This window comes from Chlamydomonas reinhardtii, chromosome 6 (assembly GCF_000002595.2).
Source record: "Chlamydomonas reinhardtii strain CC-503 cw92 mt+ chromosome 6, whole genome shotgun sequence".
Classification (NCBI taxonomy): Eukaryota; Viridiplantae; Chlorophyta; class Chlorophyceae; order Chlamydomonadales; family Chlamydomonadaceae; genus Chlamydomonas; species Chlamydomonas reinhardtii.
The window spans coordinates 1377050-1393314 of NC_057009.1; the positions used below are offsets into that span (position 1 = coordinate 1377050).

Sequence of the window (16265 nt, forward strand, 5' to 3'; positions counted from 1 at the left end):
GGGGGGGGGGAGGGCAGGGGAGAACGGGTTACAAGAACCGAACGCAAAGTGAAGGCCAAAGGGAAGGGGGTAAGAAGAAAGGGGATGGAGGGAGCGGGTGCAATCTTCCAAGCCCGGGGTTGACAGGGAGCGGGCAGGGATTGGTGCGTGAAACACACGCGCCCCCCAACCATGGCTCGCCCACCTCCCTCCTCCCCCTGCTCCATCCTCCCCGCCTCCCCCTGCCCCCTCCCCCCTGTGCTGCTCAGGCGCTTCAAGGCCCTGGCTGACAAGAAGAAGGGCATCACCGACGAGGACATCCTGGCGCTCATGAGCGACGAGCTGCACCAGCCCAAGGTCATCTGGGAGCTGCTGGACCTGCAGGTGCGGCGGGGGGGGGGGCGGGCAGGGGGGCGAGGTTGTAAGTACCAGCCCAAACTAGACCGAACCCAGTGCAAAAGAGCGAGGAGGAGAGTTGGGGCCTTATATTGCACAGGCTCGGAGGCCGCCGTGCCGTGCGCATTTCATGACCACCGTGTTGGCTTTGGCCCATGTGCATGCCTCTGCGTCCCTCGTCCCGCCCTCCCTCGCGCTGTACTATTGCCGGCACTTCCATCTTTTACAATCCCTCCCGCCCTCCCCGTGCGCCCTCCCCGTGCGCCCTCCCCCGCGCACACGTGCGCCCTCAGGTGGTGTGCGGCACCATGGGCATGCCCACCGCCACGGTACAGATGAAGGGGCCGGACGGCATCGCGCGCATCGGCGTGGGCGTAGGCACCGGTGAGGCGCGGACGCACCTGGGGGGAGGGGCGGAGGGGCAGGCTGTGTGCGGCAGCAGCGGCGGGCATGGTATGGGCGGGAGTGTGGGTGGGCATGGTGGGAGGGAGGCAGGCAGCAGGCAAGCTGGCAAGCTGGCAAGGCCGTCGCCGCGGCGCGGTGAACTCAGCCGTCCAGGATTCAGGACACGCATATGCGGAATGCAAATCATGCCTTCCTTCCACACGCCCACCCCCTCGTCCCCTCGTCCCCCCCTCACAGGCCCTGTGGACGCCGCCTACAAGGCCGTGGACAGCCTGGTGCGGGTGGAGGCGGAGCTGTCGGACTACAGCGTCAGCAGCGTCACGCAGGTGAGGCGGGGGCCGGGGGCAGGCGGGTGGGCGGGTGACCGGGGGCTGCAAGAGGGAGGTGGGAGGCCGTGAGAAGAAGCGAAGGGGCCAGCATAGAACACAACGCGAAGGAGCGCGTGGGGGGAAGTGGCAGCGGCGACAACGGCTTGGGCGTGTTGCGAGGCCAGGGCAGCCAGTGAACAGCCTAGCCCAGCGGTCAGGCGCCTGGGCTGATCGGCAGGTGCAGTGTGCGCCAGCGGCGGGGGCAGAAATGGCGGGGAACGGACGGCCCTGCTGCGGGCGTCTCTTCTACCCGGAAACACAAGCCAGCGGCCAGCACGTGTGGCTCGCCTGCATGGTGCCACATCCGCAGCCCCGCCACATCCTGTACCGCTTTTCCAAACATCCTTGCAACCCCCGCCACATCCGCCACCCCGCCACATCCGCACCCCACCTCACCGCCATCCCGCCTCACCGCCCCCCCCTGCACTTCACTTCTTAATTAATCATGAATGTAACCCCCCCTGCCTCCCCCTCAGGGCATCGAGGCCCTGGCTCACACGCGCGTCATGATCCGCCCCTCGGGCAAGATGAGCGACGCCGGCTACAGCGAGCACGCGGCGCTGGGCACCGTGCAGCGCCAGTTCTCGGGTGGGTGCGGGCGGCGGGGCGCGGGCTGTGCAGGTTGCTTGTGGGTGGGTGGGGGCTGTGTAGTTGGGTGCTGCTGCAGGCGCGGGCTTAGGCCGCCTGGGCGCTCTCGTATGCCCTTGGCCATTTCACAGACATCACACGCACGCCTTGCCACCATGACATGGCCTGATCCCGAGTACACACGCGAACGCGCGCGCGCACACGCACGCACACACGCACACACACACACACACACACACACACACACACACACACACACACGCACACACACACACACACACACGCACACGCAGGGCGGGCTTCCGTTTCGTTCCTAACACACACGTACACACACACACACACACACACACACAACCGGCGTAGGTATTTGTCCGTAACTGCGCACGCGTGTTTGGCGGCTTTGTTCCGTTTGTTTTGTGTTTAACACACACACACACACACACACACGCGCGCGCGCGCACACACAGGCTCGGGCGCCAACGAGGACATTGTGGTGGCCTCGGCGCGCGCCTACGTGAGCGCGCTCAACAAGATGATTGGCTGGATGAGTGTGGCTCAGAAGGTGGCGCCGCGCGCCGCCCGCGCCACCGCCTCGGGCGGCGCGGCCCTGGCGTCCGTGGAGAACGGCAGCTCGGCGCCGTCGGCCGGCAAGGACCTGGCCACCTCGTCCATGTGAGCGAGTGAGGCGGCGTGTGGGGCGGCAGGCGTGTGGGGCGGCGGCGTGAGTGGGCCAGCAGCGGCAGGTGGGGTTGAGAGGGGGAGGCAGCGGTAGCCGGAGGAGGAGGAGGAAGCGGAGGAGGAGGAGCGCTAGGGCGCGGCTGCAGCTGCCTGCGGCAGCCCTGTCGGCTGCCGACGGGCGGCCGGTAGCAGTGATGAGGTGGAGAAGGCGGAGCAGTGGAATGGAGTGGAGGAGCAGGTAGGATGGGCGTGAGCAAAACAGTATACGGGCGTGGTTGTTTGCGTGAATGCGTGACGCACGAAAGCACATCTAGATGCTAGTGACAGCCGGGTGCCTGGCAGCACTGAGGAATGTGTGCCAGCACAGCGACAGGCGTGGAGTGCTGCAAGCTCCTCCGCGTGTCGGTTTGTTACGTATGTTGCTGGGGCCATGTCCGCGCGTGTCCGGGAGAAAGGCATGTGCGCGTGTGCGACGGCTGCAGCGCTCATCAACTTGACGGCAAGATCGGCCGCTGGTGGCCGGGAAGGACGAGCGGCGGTGGCTGGATGATATGATGTGCACAGGCGTTGATGCGAGCCTGGAAGGCGAGGAAGGAGTGGGAAGGCGGAGGTGCCGAGCTGGGCACGTCGTGGAATCGGGCGGTTGGGGATCTACCGCCCCGTGGCAAAGGGATGGCTGGGGGGTTTCCTGTAACAGAGCTTCGCGTTTCATTGCCCTTGCCCAATGCACTGTTACTGATAGGCCGTGCTGATAGGCCGACCTGTTGCCTTTGCCACGCTCCCGCACGAAGCAACATTGCGTTGGGGGTTACGCCTAGTGCGGGCGCTATCCAGAACGGTGTGAGAGGGCTAGTGCTGAACAAACCTAGGCTGCACGACATGACTGAGACTGAGAACACGCCTGAAATGGCTAGTGACTCTCCTCTGCCCATTAACACCCGAACGTACCCTGTCCGCCTTTACCGAATCGCACTTTGGCTTGACGGTGACTTAAGCCGTCGCCAGCCCCATCCCCGCCGCCCCTGCCCTCACATCGCCGCCTTCGTGTGCGGCCAGCCCACTCGAACCACTACTCATACTCCCATACAAGTTCCCTTCTGAGCACGAGCCCGTCTCCACACAAGAATGGGGTGGACGACACGGCCTTGTCTTCGGAAAGCCCACGCTCTACGCTTGCAGCCACCCCTTGCACCCCCAACACCGGGTGCCGGAGCCTGAGCGGCTGGACTCACACCCGGATGTGGCCCCACGGTAACCACCACCGCACGCCTTTGCACAGCGCTACACGATGCCAGCCAGGAAAGGACGCAGCCTGTATTGGTCTGTCGATGGCAGCCGGGTGGCAAGGGTGCAGCCGTTTCGCACTCACAGCCCATACACACACGCGGCAATCTTCCATGGACGCTGCCCTTGTCATGAGTCATGACGTGGGTGCAGTGCGCTTGCATCCCAACTGCTGCTGCTACTGCTACTGCTACTGCTACTGCTACTGCACGCCTCCAACCGTTTTGAGGATGCGTCTGCCTTCTTGAGACTTCGCGCTGCACCGCGCACCTCCCTCACGCCTCGTACTACAGCTGTACAGCACCTCAGTGTCTGTGGGATGCTATCGCCTTGCTTGTAGCCCAGCCGCGACCCAGCATCAGTTCCCCAGTGCGCATGGTGATCGGACTGCCGCAAGCCGGCTGGGCGGCGCATGCCGCTGCCCCTGTGCGCTTCCCCCCACCCGGCGCACCTGAGCGACACGGCTCATCGGAGCAGCTGCCCGGCGCCACTCTCCCCGTGACTGCACTGCACAGGCTTGCCGAGATGACACACGGTGGACGAACATGCTCCGCAGACTGCACTGGCCACAAGGGCTTGCGGTGCAGCCCAGCGCACATTGGGTTTGACTCTTGTACCCCCCCCCCACCAGGGCAGCGCCGCTGCCGCCGTACAGTGGACTGCTGCACCTGCCCTGACCTGCCAGACCACCCTCGTGCAGCGCCCGGGCACCGGGATAGCCATCTTCCACCCCCCACACGGTAATCGACGATGCTTTTACGAAGCCGAGAAAGCCAGCGAGCACAATGTTGGAGAGTTGGCCTGGGGGCTGGCGCCATGGGGAACACCCCCCCTCGGCACTGCACACTTGGGGTTTAATTACTCCGTTCTCAAAGAACAGCCACTCCCCCGTGTTTGTTCCTTTGGGGTCGGAGTAAATTGCCCCCCCCCCCCCGCCAGCCCCGGCGGCGGCCCCTCGAAGGGAAGCGTGGGCAGCCAGGGGTGTGGCCGCCAGCCGTGCCGGGCTGCCAGCCGTGCAGGGCTGCCGGCATTTTCGCCCGACGCATACAGCGAGGCTTCAATGACCTTCAGCCTCGCCGCCCAACACGGCGCGCCAGTGGACGCGCACATGTCCTGTGCAGCGGCGGCACCAACCCCGACACCCAGTGACCCGGCCATTCACCAACGCTACACACGCAGCATGGGCAATGCCGAGTGCTGCATTCAGCGCAGAGCTGTCTCGCCTTCAGAGTTCAGACTACTGACGTAGAGATGTGCACCGCCACCTGCAGGCGCGCTGCAGCCGGCTGAACCCTCGAGCCTCGCAACTTGACACTGGTGCAGCCGCCGTCAACCAGTCGCTGACCCGGAAAGAGACAAGGACCCGCTGCGGCGCTGCCACTGCCTTGCATGGTCCCGGCCTGTTGCCACCTGTTGACACGCATGCTGGTGTTGTGCAGGGCAAGGCTGGCCGTCGCATCTGCAAGTGTAATCCCACCACCCATGCTTGTGCCACCGGCAACACGCGTGCAGCCCTGCCAGGGACTCATGGGAGGGGTATCACGAGCCGGCAGCACAGGCAGTATCGTCCACACCCAGGACAATAGGGGGCTATCCGTTGGGCGTTTGGTTGGGGCTATTCCAGCTTGCATCGGGGTGGACCATAGGCGCATGCAACAGTATCAGAGCGGGGAGTCCTAGCACTCGAGCACTTGCCCCGCACTTGTGGTAGCCCTTCACCCCTGCGCGTCTACCCGTGGCACGACTTCCCCGCATAAGTCAGAGAATCCCCTGGCCCCACAGCGTGCAGACAGCGTCTACACGCCCCCGCGCCGGTCCCCGATGTCCTCTCTCCGCCCCGCCTAAGGAGCCGCAAGTTCTTATCAGCACATTACATTCTTATGCGTGGGTCTAGTAGGAAAGCTTTCTGGAGAACGAGTGGCGGTGGTGCCACCGAGGTATTCTATGTAGGCCAACTTGCGGCAGCACCAGCATTTATAAGAGACTTGACTGTGCTTATAAAGTCCTGATGAATTTTCGTTTGCATAATATTACAAAGGGGTCCGGTGGCTGTGCGTCGCGCGAAGTCTACAAGGGCTAGTTTCGCACCCAAGTAATCTGAGTCACATACGCACTGCTACATCATACTCAGTGATGACGTCGCTTGAAGAATGTCGAGCTCCGACCGCTGTGCACCATCTCGGCAAGCGGCGGAGAAGCCTTTCCGTCGATTGCGCAGCAGCATGAACTGCACATGCATAGGTGCTCAAATCCTTTGGCTTGCATGTGCAAAAGCGAGTATGCCGGCGCAATCGGAGTCTCACACCGAGGGGCCAACGCGCCGAAGTGTGAGGTGGGCGAGCGCGTTGGCCCCTCGGTGTGAGATCGCCCCGCAGCGCCGAGTGCACCGCTCCTGGCGCGTTGGCCCCTTTTGCAGGCCCCTCGCCATATGTGCGCTCCCTTTGGTGTGGCATCAGCAGCCCAGCCGAGCTCCACGGCCCGAGCACGAGACTCGAGGTACAAGTGCCTCTTATTAGCCTACACAGTGTTTACTACTTCGCTACACTTAGTGTAGTTGACGCGCGTGCTTACCTAGCCGCGCTTGTTTCACTTGTGTATTTTAGCGCCTAGACGCGCGAATTGGCCAGTAGAGGCCGTCTCAGCTCACTTGCCACTGTCCCCAAGGTACATACCTCGCTACAAATAGCTTAGTTGTTGGTGCATAGTCTTGGCTCACGGAAAATCATCAGGAGAGCTCAGCGTGACTTTCTTTCCTGGGACTGATCATACCTCTGTTTCTGGACTGCTTTGTCTTTTCAGGCGGGCATATCATAAGCGGCAGCTAAAGGCAGCTTGGAGCTTGCAAACAGCCTTTTCAGCGCGCCGAGGTGCGCACTTGTCGGGAGCTACTGGCGGGTTGCTGATCGATGGGTGCAGTGAGCTAGCAGCGGGGCGGTCTAAAGTGACTGTTCCAATATCCTAAGTGAGGTTGTCGGGCATGCATGCAGGTGTTACACCTCGCTGCTAGGATGGCCAGGAGCACAGCGCTCCTGGTGGCCCTCTTGGGCCTGGCCGCCCTCGGGGCGGCCAACGCCCAGGGCGCGTACCCTCCCCCTGCGCGTGGTCTGAACGCTTACTGCGCTATTCAGAACCGCACCACCAACGCTTGGGCTTGCAACCTGGGCGTGAACACTCCCACTGCTTGCGAGGTGAGACTTGGTTGCATGATGATTCGTCGGTTTTTCTGCTACTGGCGCTGCGGGGTTACGTGGCCGCGACTCAAGATCAGATAACTAGTGTGCAAATACAGCAGCAGTGTCGAACAAGCTATGGCGCTCGCTAGCAAGAGCGACCGTCAGTCGGTCGCATTTTGAGTTGACCTCGGCAGCTTCCTGAAATTTTGAATGCTTCCATCAATTCTGCGCGAGGCAAAGTCAGCGCCCTATCTCATTTGCGCCTTTCCTTTCTGACCCATCTCTACTCTCCCCTTGCTCGCAGACCACCGATCTCTGGTCCACGGACGCCACTGAGTGCTCTCTGCCTCAGGTCCCCGGCTTCCCCGTCCCCGCGAACACCTTCCCGTACACGGACACTTGCCAGTACCAGGTTGCTCGCCTGCCCCTGGTCTACAAGGGCACTACCACCGTTGGCGGCTTCCTGGTCCTGTTCAAGGACTACGCCGACAACATCTACTACACTCTGTCGCTGAACGCGACTGCGCGTGCCGCCAACCAGCCGGATGGCCAGTGGCTGTACGTGGAGCCCACCCTGCCCGGTCAGACCGGCCCCAGCGGCGCCGTCTACCTGTGGGACTCTCCCCCGGACAGCTCCAAGCCTCTGTCGGTCCAGGCCTCCGTCCAGGACTACATGATTGAGGACCGCAACTCGTACAAGCGCTGGTCTTGCGCCACCTACAAGACTAGCCTGAACAACTACTGCGCCCCCGGCTACGTGTTCGACGCGGCCGGCATTTGCCAGCCCAAGGCTGGTGCCACCCAGGGCCCCCTGCCCTCCAAGGATCTGTCGGGCGCGGCTGGATCCTCTCTCTTCCTGGCGGCCGAGTACAGCATCGTCAAGTACTCGGTCTCCCAGATCGGCACTGCTGAGACCGGCTTCTACTGCGGTGACCCGCGCACCAGCATGATCGCCGGCCAGACCCTGCAGACCCTGGCCCTTCAGGGCGGCGTCGTCAACCTGGCCGCCATCCCTGGCTTCTTCCTGCCCCCCAGCTGCAAGACCACCTCCCGCCCTCCCTCGCCGCCTCTGCCTCCCTCGCCGCCCCCGCAGCCGCCCAGCCCGCTGCCCCCCAGCCCGGCGCCTCTGCCCCCCTCCCCTCCTCCGTCTCCCCTGCCCCCGAGCCCCAAGCCTCCTACTCCCCCCAGCCCCCTGCCGCCTGCTCCCCCGACCCAGCAGTTCACTGGCTCTGTCTTCGTCTACGCTCCTAACCGCCCTAACGGCTTCAACCAGGACGACGTGACCAAGGTGTACGCCATGATGCGCTATGGTCTGGGCTGCGGCATTGGCAACAACCCCAACGTGTGCCTGAAGTCCCAGCCCTACGTGACCATCAACGAGACCAACAACGCCTTCTACCCCGCCTACACCATGCTGGGTGTGAAGATGTTCTTTGATGGCTCCAAGGATGGTTCTGGCCAGCCCTACCCCACCTCCGAGCAGAACAAGTGGGCTGCTGACGCCGTGACCTCCATGTTCGCCGTGCTGGGCTCGTCTGAGCTTTGGAAGGCCCTGGCTGGCCCCGTCCAGTTCGGTGGCCTGGGTCTGGGCTGCGGTGCGTTCATGTCGTTCGAGGCTGTCGTTGACGGCCAGTACTACAGCCAGCCCATCGGCGGCGGCAGCCCTCCCCTGGTGGACAGCTACGACGGCAGCACGTACACCTACCAGGGTGCCCGCTACGTGTGCCCTCTGCTGCTGGGCGGCTTTGGTGGACCGCAGTGGCCCAACGCCAGCCTGCCCTACTACATCCCCGACGGCGTTGCCGGTCTGCCCGGCTACATCCGCCTTGGCGCCATCCCCCAGAACACCAACTACCAGCGTCGCCGCTGCGCCACCATCCTCACCCCGCCGGATCTGATGCAGCCGTCCACTTCGTGCCCTCTGTCCCCTCCTCCCTCTCCCTCTCCTCCTCCCAGCCCCCCGCAGCCGCCTTCTCCTCCCCCGGTGCCCCCGTCGCCTCCCTCTCCTCCTCCCTCTCCTCCCAGCCCCGCCAACCCCTCTCCCCCTCCTCCCGCCCCCCCTGCGGCTTTCTGCGGCCTGAACTTCAAGGTCATCTCGCGCATCCCCAAGAACGGTGTTGACCGCAACCCTGACTGCTCTCTGCTGGCGACCCTGGTGCAGAGTACGTTCACCCAGGGCGTGCAGCTGCGCAACCCTCCCCAGTTCCGCTGCGGCACGACCGTCAGCGCTACCGAGATCAGCGCCGTCGCCGACACTCTGACTACGGAGGGTGCTCAGGTTTTCCTGCGCAACATGGCCGGCAACATTGGTGCCTTCAACCAGTTCACCTTCCCTGCCCCCGGCGGTCTGGGCCTGATTTGCGGTGACTACTTCAACGTCACTTCGACTTGCGGCATGAACACCACCGCGCCCGTGCCCGTGTTCCAGCCTAACGGCACCGTTGTCAACGCCACCTACCCCTTCGTCGTCGGCCCCGACGCCATCTTCTACCCCCAGTTCGTCCTGCCGTCCTACACCTGCCCTCCTCCCCCTCCCGCCCCCTCTCCGCCGCCCAAGCCCCCGACCCCCTCGCCTCCTCCTCTGCCCCCTCAGCCCAACCCGCCCCCGGCTCCTCCCAGCCCCAACCCGTCGCCTCCTCCCCCTCCTCCGGGCTTCCGCTTCCAGATGTCAGTCATCAACGGTGACCAGAACGACGCCATCAACTGCCCTCGCTACACATCCTGGATGAACGCCATGATGGACTCGTTCGAGCGGACCAACACCATCCAGCGCGTGAACCCCAGCGCCCCCTACTGCAGCCGCCCCGCCCAGGAGACGCTGCTGAGCCCCGAGCTGGCCCAGCCCAGCCAGGTCAACTTCCTGTACCAGTACCTGTCGGTGAACAGCACGATTGGTGTTTTCGTGCGCGATGGCGGCGTGCCTTGCGGCTCGGCTGTGCGCCTGTACAACCCCGCTGGCGGTGGATTCTTCACTGACTACCGGTGCTCTCGCGACGTGCCCACCAACCCGGCCGTGGCCGTCCTCGACCTGTGCTGCCCTCTGCCCCCCTCGCCTCCTCCCCCGACTCCCCCGTCGCCTCCTCCTCCCTCGCCTCCTCCCCCCGTCCTCTCGCCTCCTCCCTCGCCTCCTCCTCCCTCGCCTCCTCCCCCGGCTCCTCCCCCGCCGTCGCCTCCTCCGCCGGTGCCCCCTCCCCCGTCGCCTCCCCCCCCCTCGCCTCCTCCCCCCTCTCCTCCCCCGGCTGCCGCCTCTCCCCCGCCCTCTCCCCCTCCTCCCCCTCCTCCCTCGCCTCCTCCCCCTGTTGCCCGGCTGCCCCCCTGGCCTCCGCTGCCTGTCAACAACGTGCCTCCTGCCCCCACTGCCCGGAACACCACCTGGACTGCCCCCGCCGGCACCACTGTCCGCACCTATGAGATCTTCGCCCCCTTCAAGGGCACTGGTGGCAGGAACACCGGCGTGTCTGGCCGCACCGTGCAGTTCTGGCTGTGCCCCGCCCTGAAGGCCGCGCTGCAGGACCAGCTGGGCCAGCCCGTGTCGGTCAAGCCCAACGTGAACGCCTCGATCTCCTGCACGGACTGGTATCAGGTCAAGAAGAAGGCCAAGGGTCTGTTCTACCGTATCACTGTGGCTGCCCAGCAGTCTGCTCACGATGCTGTCATGGACTTCATCCTCTCTGGCGGCGACTTCGTGCGCCAGGCGCGCCTGGTCTGCGGCTCCCAGATCCGCATTGGCGAGGCCGAGCCCCCGCGCCAGAAGCTCAAGGCTGTGTTCCCCTCGCCGTTCGACCCCAAGGCTGCCGTCGACCCATACCTGTACCTGTCGGGCAAGGCTGGTTCGCCCGGCGCTGGCGTCTGCATCGACAAGCTGCCCGTCTAAATCACAGATGATGCAGCAATAGCTAAGCGCAGCGTTGCGCTCAAGCTTGGCTTAGTGAGCGGGTTAGGAGCTGTGACCAGCAGCCAGCTGGTGACGGCAGGTGTGTTGTGTGGGTGCACAGGCTCAGCGCTCAGGCTTCGGTCTGTAGCGTCGGATCCAGCGTGAGCATCGTGCAGCCCTGGAGCGAACGCATTGGATACTCGTGCGATTAATGCGGCGAGTTGAGGTGTTGATGACGACCGGAGCGTGCTGGTGGGTTTGGGCTGTGTCTGCAGTGCTTGTTGCGACACGCCCACCTAGACTGGCCAGGCGCCACTGATGAGGGAACCTAGGACGCTCAATTGTGCAGCGTGCGTGCGTGTATGACCACTCGTCAGGGATCAGGGGTAGGACACATTGGGCATGCGACCCGGATAGTCCGGCGCAGTGCGGGTAGATGCAGGGTAAGAGTTCCGCATGTCTCTGTCCGATTGTTGGTCAGCATGCTGGACTGGTTAGAAGTTGTGAACTCACGTGGTGTGGCAGCATCGCACGAGAGCTGCCTAAATACTAGCGGGCGTGGTGGTCTTGGCGGCTGGATGTTCAATTTGTTGCGCAAGTGCCATTGATTCAAAGCGTTTATCAGCAGCGCCGCTGCTTGCGAGGCGTCTGCGCACCGGGGCTTAACAAAGCGATTGCGATCCTTCAATTGATTGTTCCCCATTCCTATCCCGGCAGTGCCAGAGGTGCCCCTTAGAAGCAAGCATGTGGCTGTAATCCACACGGAATTCAATTTCGCTCGTCCAAGCGCCTTGGGATGGGATGGGAATGACTCCAGCAGCATCCAAGATCAGGAGGGCCGTGGCACCAGTGTATGTGTTACAGGAAGTGTGCATTCCTAATACCTGCAACGAGACTAACCGAGCCGCAAGGGCCCCTCGTCTCTTGGATTGTTAGTTGCGTCTAGCACACCGTGTGCACCGTCGTGGTGCTGCCTAATCAAAAGACAGCGCTTAGACCAAATATCACGAACGCAGCAAGCCAACTTAACCTGGTCAGCACATTGCATAACCTGCTTCATTGAATCAGAACTGATACCGTACGTTGATCTGACACACGTGTACGCTTCACACTCATGCCGTTCATCCTCTACTCCTTTGTTGCAGAGGGGGCAAAGCCTGGCATTTCTAGGTAAATGGTGGTCTCTATTAGCTGCAATCGGCCAACAGCAAAGCCGAAACCTTATAAGGCATCTGTGTGCTTCAAAAGGGATAGAACAGTGAGCGTGGGGTGGGTGTGTATGAGGGTGCATGGGTGGCGCCGCTCGCTCAAAACTAAGCCCAATCCTTCGCAACCAGCGCTCGTATCTTACGAAGGCAGGGGCGGCGTCAGTGGCTGAATTCCTTAAAATGGCTTCGTTTAGTTGACGAAACAGGCTGCCGCCGCTTCATTCACCCCCAAAATGTTTCCGGGGGCTCCGCCCCCAACCCGCAAGGTTCGTGTGCGGCGGTGTCAGCGATCTTGGCACGCCATTTGCGCGGGAATAATACAGTGAACCCAACGCCATGCCCCAGAACACGGGACCTCGCCAACCTGCCTAAACCCTGTCCCATCACACACCGACACGGCACGCCCACTCCTCCCCTGCTTCCCGTCGACCCAACCCCATTCTCCCGCCAGGGGAACCCCTGTCTCCCGCCGTCAACACTCAACACCCATAGATAGATACAGCCCTTTGAGCCTTCTTACCATATGCCGCGCAGGTTTCGGCCGTGGAGTAGCCGCTGGAACCCCCTGTCCTTGGCCAAAAGTGGCCGAAATCCCAAAAATGTCTTTGTCTGTTTGCCGAAAGTCCCCCCAAGATCCCGTGCGTTTTGGCCGAAATTCCAAGTCAAGCTCAAAACAATTTCGTCCGCCAGAGGCCTTTTGGGGCAAATTTCGTTCCGAACGAAGGAAGATACGAGCGCTGTTCGCAACACGCTGGGGTGGACATCGGTTTGATGTGGGGTCAGGGTGGGCCCGTGCAGGATCAGGTTCCCTGTGTAAGGGTCGCGAGCCCCCAGGGGTCAGGACCTGTGCCTGGGTCGGGACTTCGGGTTCAGGTTCAGGTTTCATGGTCAGCCAGTCAGAGTCAGAGTCAGAGTCAAACAAGAAATGCCCCCGCCACCTTTCCTCTAGCCCGCCCGCCATGTGCCCAGCCGCTCCATGGACTCGCGAAGTCGCTTCTTGCTCCGGCTGATTTGGACCCGCCGCCCATGGTCGATCAGTAGTCCTTACCGAATACCCACGTATGCCACTCACGCTTTGCGCCTGTATTGAGTTTGGTGCACACGAATGATCGGGGGGTTCAGCCTCAAACAAACTGCGCTTTGATACCAGTACGGTACAGCTGGAGCGGCTGGAGCTGGCGGCTGAAACAGGGACGGCAGTACGAGCGCGCCAGGATTGCACACACTTCAGGATTACACACACTCCACACTCGGAGCGTCGTCCGTTCGCAGGGAATGACTGCCGCAGCGCTCAACTCCCGCATCCTGCGTAGCAACTCGCCCTACCAGCCACTGCACCACTGTCCCACCTCTCTCCCACCTGCACCGCTGTCCCACCTCTCACACGACACCTCAGGCCTGTCGTGGGGGGAGGGTGCTCTAGTTTCTGCGCCACAGGCTTTGGCGGGGGAGCTAAACGAGTACCACGTATTGACGAGTGCTATCGCCTATTGGCCGGGCCAATCAACAGTACACGCACGTATCCCTGTTCAGCAACCCCTGACTCGGTGCCTCCACAGGTGCGCTCCCCGTGCCTTGTGCCGACACGGCGTCCCTATATCGCAAATCGATGGGATAGCTGGTGCCCGCGCTTGCATCAGAGTTGTGCAGCGCGACCCAAATCCGCATCCGTGTCCGCCTCGCTCGCCCTCAGCACCCCGCCTAAGCCAATCCTCTTTCAGACACGAAGCCCGCTGTCTGGATCGGTAGACATGAAGCCCGCTTAGATGTTCTCCACAACCAGCGCAAAGCGCACCGCGTTGAGGTCACGGCCATTCTTGTGCACCTGTGCGCGTACGGAGTAGGTGGGTACCAAGCATGTACAGCATGGGCTACAGCATGCAGGGAACGGGCGAGCACCAATCTCTACGCTACACCCATCCATACAACATAGCCAATATAACCTAGACCCGTCCACACCCCACCTGCACGAACGACGGCAGTGCGCGGATGTCCTTGCGGTCCTGCTCCTGTTTGAGGTGCCGCAAAAAAACACCAAGGGCGGGCGGGCGTCAGGGCGAGCGTGAGGGCAGCAACGTTGCATCATATTAGTGGCACCCCACGGTGGCATCCCTGCAAGAGTGCTTAGATTACTACATACTTCTCCCGCTTTCCAACCAGCGAGCTGCGATGCCGCACCTGCCTGGCTGGTTACCGTATGTACCCCTACACATGCCCCCTCCCCAGATGGGAAGGGTCTAACTTGCCCGCCTCCCGCGCCGCGCGGTCCTTGGATTCTCCCCTGGCCTCACCAGGTAGAGGCGCGCGTTGCCGATGGCGAGCACGGCGTTGGACACGGCGTCAATGCCGATAGCGGTGAGACACACCGACTTCTCCTCGCGAATGCGTGCCGCCAGCGCGCCAGCCACCACCTGCACACCCAGACGCCGAGGCAAACCATGTAAACGCCTGCCCCTGTTATGCCCCTGTTATGCCTGCCTGTTCCTCTTGAATTGCGTAGCATCCTATTGAGCCAGTCGCCCCCATGCGTACTAGGCTCGTGTGCCTCGCAGGCTCGTGCGCCTCGCGCCCCTGAATTTCCCTCACCTGGGGCTTGCTCTGAGAGCCGATGGGCATCTCCACGTCGTCCACTGTCGAGATGGGTGCACGCGCCTGCCCAAGACAGCATCGAAGCAATACACCAGGCCAGGTTTACAGGGGCAACAGCAACATGTACTATATAACACCCCTTCAACAAACCTGTCAAAATCAATTGCACGCGCCCCTTGAGCTACGCCCTCCCAACTTAAGCTTGTGCCGCCAACCACAAACACGGGGCCCCCGTCTTGTTCGGCTGCCCAAACCCGCAACGGCCATGTCCGCCAGGTCGTGCGCCCACCCACCTTGCCCTTGGCGATGTAAAGTGCAAGGCTCTTCTTCGACCGGTCCGCGTCACGGAAGGCTGGCTGCAGGCACAACACACACACACACACACACACGCACATGCATCAGGCCCTGGCAGGCACCGACAACACATTACGGTACTGCTTTCTCGGTCGCAGCCGTCCGTCTAGTCTAGTGGCGCGTGCTGGCCCACAGGCCCAGCCGCCGGATTGCCCTGCGGCGGCTACCTGTATCCCTTCGCACCTGGAAGCTTAAGTCAATGGTGTCTTGTTGCAGATAGGTGCGGGCGATGGCAATGGCCTGTGGCCACAGGACAAGGACGCGTGAAGGCAACGGCGGGTTGCAACCCCGCCACACGTGCATGTAGCGAGCTGGCTGCCAGTTCGCGCATGGCAGATGCTATCAAGCACTCTCCCTGAGATTCACACTCGCCACGTGGCGCCTACCGGTGTGCTGGTCTTTGGCGCCCCTCCTATGCCCCCACGCCACGCGTACCTTGATGGCCACGTTGATGCACTCCGGCCCAATGCAAAGGGCCGCAGGCACCTCCCCCTCTCGTGCACTATGCGCAATCTTGCCGGCGACCGCCTTTACGTTGCCCTTGGCAGACACCTGCGCAGGGTTGGCGTAGGGCCAGGACTGAAGGCCGCAATCCACTCCGGCCCTGTTGGCGAGCCAGTCGCTGGGGGCGCTGTACTACAGCGACAGTATGAGTATGTTGTTGACTCACACAGGTCCCTCAAATGCTACGCGTCACCGCAACCTCGTGCGCAGTAGCGCTCCCGCCCGCATGTCGCTTCGGGCCTGCCCGGACCCCCGCGAGCGCCGCGCTATCGCTATTCGCTGTGTTGCAACACAAATCCAAGTCCATCATCTACTCCAGTATCATTAGCCGGAGCCACCGGCACGCGAGCTGAAGCCCCAGCAACGGCCCGCCGTTGACGATGGAGATCGCGTAACCCAAGGGCGTCAAAGACCGGCAGTCCAAGCTTCGATGGGTTACCAGATCACTCACCTTGATGAAGTTGCCTGACGCCAGGTCCGGCTCAATAGGTGTGTTGCCGTTCGTCGGTGCGGTCTCCGCGACAGCTTCCTCGGCAGGAACCTCCTGAATTAGAGCATCCTCAGCCTCCATGGTAAGATGATTGCTAGTGCTCGCCGCGAATGATAGACCTGTCAATGTCTCTGTATTAATGAACGATCTGCTGCAGCGCTTTACGTATTCCACTGTTGAGATCGTATCACACTAGCCGTTTTGAATGTATGCGCAAGTACCCAAAGCTTTTGGAGAAGGGGTCCACTCCCAATGTAATGGGGGCCAATCGTGGCAGAATGAGCGCGCCCCCTGACCAGTCGCATCAGTGCCCACGAGAGCGCAGGTCACCCCAGAGCTAAGACAAACATGCTTTAGCATACACATGCCGTATGA

At 62.4% G+C, this 16265-nt stretch overlaps 3 protein-coding genes across 4 annotated transcripts in view; 2 read left to right on the plus strand and 1 right to left on the minus strand.

Annotated features, from left to right (window-relative positions):
• CHLRE_06g258733v5 (uncharacterized protein) overlaps positions 1-3355 on the plus strand; it is a 13782-nt gene extending 10427 nt beyond the window's left edge. For both annotated transcript variants that reach the window (XM_043062753.1, XM_043062754.1), the window contains 5 exons: positions 249-363; positions 669-759; positions 1018-1106; positions 1625-1736; positions 2204-3355. In XM_043062753.1, the coding sequence (XP_042923459.1) occupies positions 249-363; positions 669-759; positions 1018-1106; positions 1625-1736; positions 2204-2412 (616 nt within the window). In that variant the 3' untranslated portion in view covers positions 2413-3355. The remainder of the gene's footprint in view (positions 1-248; positions 364-668; positions 760-1017; positions 1107-1624; positions 1737-2203) is intronic.
• Positions 3356-5715: 2360 nt separating this feature from the next.
• CHLRE_06g258800v5 (uncharacterized protein) lies at positions 5716-11513 on the plus strand. The gene is made up of 4 exons (XM_043062755.1): positions 5716-6362; positions 6498-6613; positions 6686-6886; positions 7176-11513. Exons 2-4 carry the CDS (start codon positions 6605-6607, stop codon positions 10743-10745), a joined length of 3780 nt encoding a protein of 1259 aa, XP_042923461.1. The 5' UTR covers positions 5716-6362; positions 6498-6604; the 3' UTR covers positions 10746-11513.
• Positions 11514-13174: 1661 nt separating this feature from the next.
• CHLRE_06g258850v5 (uncharacterized protein) lies at positions 13175-16103 on the minus strand. Its single transcript, XM_001696295.2, has 8 exons — positions 15852-16103; positions 15332-15448; positions 15080-15136; positions 14836-14898; positions 14540-14605; positions 14245-14364; positions 13918-13962; positions 13175-13778 (listed from the first exon to the last, which is right to left on the minus strand). The coding sequence occupies exons 1-8, from the start codon at positions 15969-15971 to the stop codon at positions 13716-13718; spliced, it is 651 nt and encodes a 216-aa protein (XP_001696347.1). The 5' UTR covers positions 15972-16103; the 3' UTR covers positions 13175-13715.
• Positions 16104-16265: the final 162 nt, after the last annotated feature.

Excerpts from the sequence above, each read along its gene's own strand:
- CHLRE_06g258850v5 (XM_001696295.2), bottom strand. The coding sequence starts at position 15,971 with ATGGAGGCTGAGGATGCTCTAATTCAGGAGGTTCCTGCCGAGGAAGCT. Across the intron at positions 14,606-14,835 it reads TTTACATCGCCAAGGGCAAG|GCGCGTGCACCCATCTCGAC; the intron begins GTGGGTGGGCGC and ends TGTCTTGGGCAG. Across the intron at positions 13,963-14,244 it reads GCAACGCGCGCCTCTACCTG|GAGCAGGACCGCAAGGACAT; the intron begins GTGAGGCCAGGG and ends CACCTCAAACAG.
- CHLRE_06g258800v5 (XM_043062755.1), top strand. Across the intron at positions 6,887-7,175 it reads ACACTCCCACTGCTTGCGAG|ACCACCGATCTCTGGTCCAC; the intron begins GTGAGACTTGGT and ends CCTTGCTCGCAG.